This window comes from Priapulus caudatus, unplaced genomic scaffold (genome assembly GCF_000485595.1).
Source record: "Priapulus caudatus unplaced genomic scaffold, Priapulus_caudatus-5.0.1 Scaffold278, whole genome shotgun sequence".
Taxonomy (NCBI): domain Eukaryota; kingdom Metazoa; phylum Priapulida; class Priapulimorpha; order Priapulimorphida; family Priapulidae; genus Priapulus; species Priapulus caudatus.
Genome location: NW_014577339.1, coordinates 10,855 through 15,242, shown reverse-complemented (window position 1 = coordinate 15,242; position 4,388 = coordinate 10,855). Strand labels below are relative to the sequence as shown.

The window sequence follows — 4,388 nt, the reverse complement described above, 5'->3', positions numbered from 1 at the left end:
GGTGTGGGCAGTCAGCGTGAATTCAGGCTCGGGGTCGTCTGTGGTACGGCTGAGTTTCGGTATAATGGCCGTTTATAGACATTGGCGTGGCGGCATCGACGAAGACACCGCGATATTATCCGTATTTAGGAATGAAACAGAGTGCTTCGAGATCGTTGGACAAGCGGCGGCCGGGTCGAACGATTTCTTTAGTCTTGCTGTTGTGATTTTAGAGTATATCATCGATGAGTCGAGCGTCGAAGAAGTTCACGTGAGGCTGCTTGATTCTGAAGTTGATATATATATATATATATATATATTGCGTGTGTACATTCTGCTTAAATATTCCAACGCCAATGAGCCAATTTGCAGAACCTTGAAATAACAGCAATGCAATTACCAAGTTCATAAATAACTCAAATTTGATTTTCTCCTACGGAATCGATATTAAACAACAGAGACGCCTAGTTCCCATGTTTGGGTCTTTCACCCTCTGCAAGGCCTGCCAGCGTATTACTCGTGCTCGCATCAGCCACTGTAGGGTCCCTATGACTCACGTACGTGGCCCCTGGCAACCACCGTAGAGCATACCCGGCGCAACAGTGGCTCAATAACTTCAGCTTCCGTTCATTGCAATAACATATAACTCTGCACGTTACCACTAGAGGCTCTGCCATCGCATTTTGACGAGCCACGCCTGTCTCGCAACAAATATCAACAGCTGCACGGGTAGGAACGCACGAGATATTTACGCAAAATACATTTCACCCAACGTTGTTTCGGGAACGTGTGGCGTCGTCGATGTGTTGTGCGTGTCTGCGCGGACCACGGTGGTGGTCGGAACACACCCGCCCCCTAGTAGCTGTGTTCGGAGTTGTTGAGCTGGTCGGTGGAATTATGGGAGAGTTAGTATTTCTCGATGTTGGCTGGCTCGTACTCAGTGCGACTCAAGCCGATGCATAGCGTCAGCGTGAACACCATGACAGCGATCTGTAACAGAAACACGGCATATATACATGGCCACGTTGTAGCAGCATATAACAGCAGTATGATACAGAATCACATCATAGCTGGGCTGTGGCAGCAGCTGAGACAGCAGCGTGGCACGGCAGTATATGGAGTTGTAAAGACAGCATGCGACTGCATCATGTTACAACGGCATGTGACAGCATCATGTTACAACAGCATGTTACAGCATCATGTTACAACAGCATGTTACAGCATCATGTTACAACAGCATGTTACAGTATCATGTTACAACAGCATGTTACAGCATCATGTTACAGCATCATGTTACAACAGCATGTAACTGCATCACGTTACTACAGAATGTTATAACAGCATGTGACTGCATCATGTTACAACAGCATGTGACAGCATCATGTTACAACAGCATGTGACTGCATCACGTTACAACAGAATGTTACAACAGCATGTAACTGCATCATGTTATAACATCATGTTACAGCAGCATGTTACAACAGTATGTTACAGCAGCATGCAGAGCTGTTGCACACAGCAGCATGTTACAGCAGCATGCTATGCCAGCACGTTACAGCAGTATATACTTATGCAAGTATGTAGCTATGTATCTACTGTTTGTGCAGGTAATGCTGTGCATCTACTGCGTGTGCAGGTAATGTACCCCTCACCTGTAGTATTGCTATGCAGACGGCTATTCCTATGACGAGAACTAGGTTGTCCTTCACTGCCACACCTAGTTGCTCATGGCAACCCTGCATACGAAACATCGCGGACAGGTGAGGCAAAAATTATTCACATCCGCTTCGCCGTGGTGTTTATATCAACAGCGTTCCCATTGCGTGTTATTGCTATCAATTATTAAGTTTTCCTGAATTATTTAAATCGCCCATTGTTCTGTCCGCGTCAGGCAACTAAACTAAAAAAATATTCGTTGGAGAGTTTTTTCTCTCTCTCGCAAAATACAGTTTATTCCTGACAGATGGGGAGCCTCATGCTCATGACAGAATTGATGCTTAGCAAACTGAATACTTAGCAGACGCAGTCCACCTATATTAGACCAAGTTGCTACGGACTTTCGTGTTACACTCACCACGGTCCATACATTAGGGTAGTCGCTATCGGATAGCACGCCACACTGGTCAGGGCTGGCAGCCAAACTGGCGGGCGTGCAGCAGGATGCTGGGGCCTGTCACACAAACGAAATCCCCGTCTCACATTGGATTACAAACGCACGCACGTACGCACACACGCACGCACTCACGCTCACATTCACGCATATGTACATACGCACGCACACGTGCACGCACACATACATACGCCCAGGTGCACGCACGCACACGCACGCACGCACGCACGCACGCACACAGATGCTAGTTTATTCGGTTTACAGCCAGCATGCAAACTGTTTTATCCTTCACAAACTTGCAACACTATGAAAAACGGTGAATGCCAGATAACGGGTGAAATCAAAAGACCAGTAAAGAGGTTAATAGAGGTCAATAGAGGTCAATAGTGGTAAGGAGATGTCAATAGAAACCATTAGAACTTAATAGATGCCAATAGAGGGTCAGTAGCGGTGAGATGTTAATAGAGGTCAGTAAAGGTCAGTAGTGAATGGCACCTGATTTATTTGAGCTTTCTCGTCGACTCCAATGTCCGCTCCTTTGTCTGGGTCGTAGACTACGATCCCTACCCAATCGTCCGGTCCATCGCTGCCACAGCACTCCAACTATGCCATGCCGACAAGACGATGACCACGTAATAGAAACACAGTGAGAAAACAACGAACATTTTCATAATCTTTACAATTTGCACTCACGACAACTCGGTTTTAGACTAGTAGTCGTAGTAGTTACTAGTAGTCGAGCTATCGTGAAATGAGAATGAGTTCCGTTATGCAAGCAATTCGTTATCAATGTTGGCTCGGCTCACCTTTCTCTGTAGGTAGTCGATTAGGCTTCGTTGCGCAGAATTTACAGCGTACTCGTTTCGTATTGTCCCTCTAATTAAATCTCTGATGACGTCAACGACCTGCGGAAAGCAGCGGTGACGTCATCGGGACAGTGATAGCCGTCTAGGCCTCCATATGAGTATGAATGAGCATAGATATGGAATGGAGATGAAGAAGAGCATAGGCAGAGAATGGATATAGAATAGATCTCTGTCTTCATTTACGAAATAAACAATGACGACATGTTTGCACGCATCATGTCCCTAATAACGCGTGCCCTGGAGGTTAGAGCTATTTCTAACAGATTTCTTTATTTCGTGGCTAGACGAACAAGGAGAGATCTATTTTAAGAACGAGCCTATCCATATAAGTCTAACCGTACCTGTTCCTTTTGTTGATAGGCGTAGACACCGCCTCCTATCTCACCCACGAGAACCAAGATCAACGTGATGAAGAACTGAAATGAAAAAATTGTCGGTAAATAGGCCAACCCATCACTAATTGTAGTGCATTGCCCTTCCTCTCTTTATGTCTCGCCTGTCTCTCTTTCTCTCACTCTTTTTCTCTCTCTCTCAATCCCCCCCTCTCTCTCTCTCTCTCTCGTTCACGCGCGTACGGATTTTCTGTATATACCCTTTCTTTTCCTCGCATAGATTTACACACCCACGCACACACGCACCCACGCACACACGCACCCACGCACACACGCACCCACGCACACACGCACACACGCACCCACGCACCCACGCACACACGCACCCACGCACACACGCACCACGTACGTGCTCGGGTGTATTGGCAAAATTCTCTTTCTCTCGCGATACAGATGTATGCACGCACGTACAAACACTCGCACGCACGCACGCAAGGAAGAACTGACACATGCGCGCACACACACGCACGCGCGCATGCACATACGTACGCACACACTGCGCATTACATCACTTGTTTGTAGGAATACATAATTCAGTTTCGGCATGAATCGTCGTAGGCATTAGTGCTCCCTCGGTGCTCGTCAATACACGGACGTGTGGCGCGTAGTTAGCTGGTTGAGTTAGCAACAGTTGTGACAGAAATGTAGGTGAGTGTGTGTGTGCGGTGCTCTCGGCTAAAGCTGAGAGGCATACATGCGTAGCGGTGTCTCGTGTGAATTCACTGCTGCTATACTCTTGGCGAAGGAGAAGCTGCAGCATTAGTTTATTTTGTCTCTCTTTTCTACATGCTCCTCGCTCGCTTTCCTTTTCTTCCCCATTGCGTTTCTCGCTCCGTCGCCTTCTCTTTCGCTAGCTCCCTGTCCCGAGACATCTCTCACCTTTGTTCTATTTTTCTTTCCTCTCTTTCTCTCTCTCTCTCTCTCTCTCTCTCTCTCTCACACACACACACACACACTCTCTCACTTTCTCTTTCTCTGTCTCTCTCTGTTTTGCACTCATTCTCCCTAGTGTATACTCATGCCTGCTTGCTAATTCTTTGC

The 4,388-nt window shown here is 46.9% G+C and overlaps 1 protein-coding gene across 1 annotated transcript; it reads right to left on the bottom strand.

Moving 5' to 3' along the window:
• Nucleotides 1-311: 311 nt before the first annotated feature.
• Nucleotides 312-4,166, bottom strand: LOC106808440 (tetraspanin-14-like). The gene is made up of 7 exons (XM_014811164.1): nt 4,134-4,166; nt 3,297-3,371; nt 2,896-2,994; nt 2,585-2,692; nt 2,054-2,149; nt 1,632-1,715; nt 312-969 (listed from the first exon to the last, which is right to left on the bottom strand). The coding sequence occupies exons 1-7, from the start codon at nt 4,164-4,166 to the stop codon at nt 886-888; spliced, it is 579 nt and encodes a 192-aa protein (XP_014666650.1). The 3' UTR covers nt 312-885.
• Nucleotides 4,167-4,388: the final 222 nt, after the last annotated feature.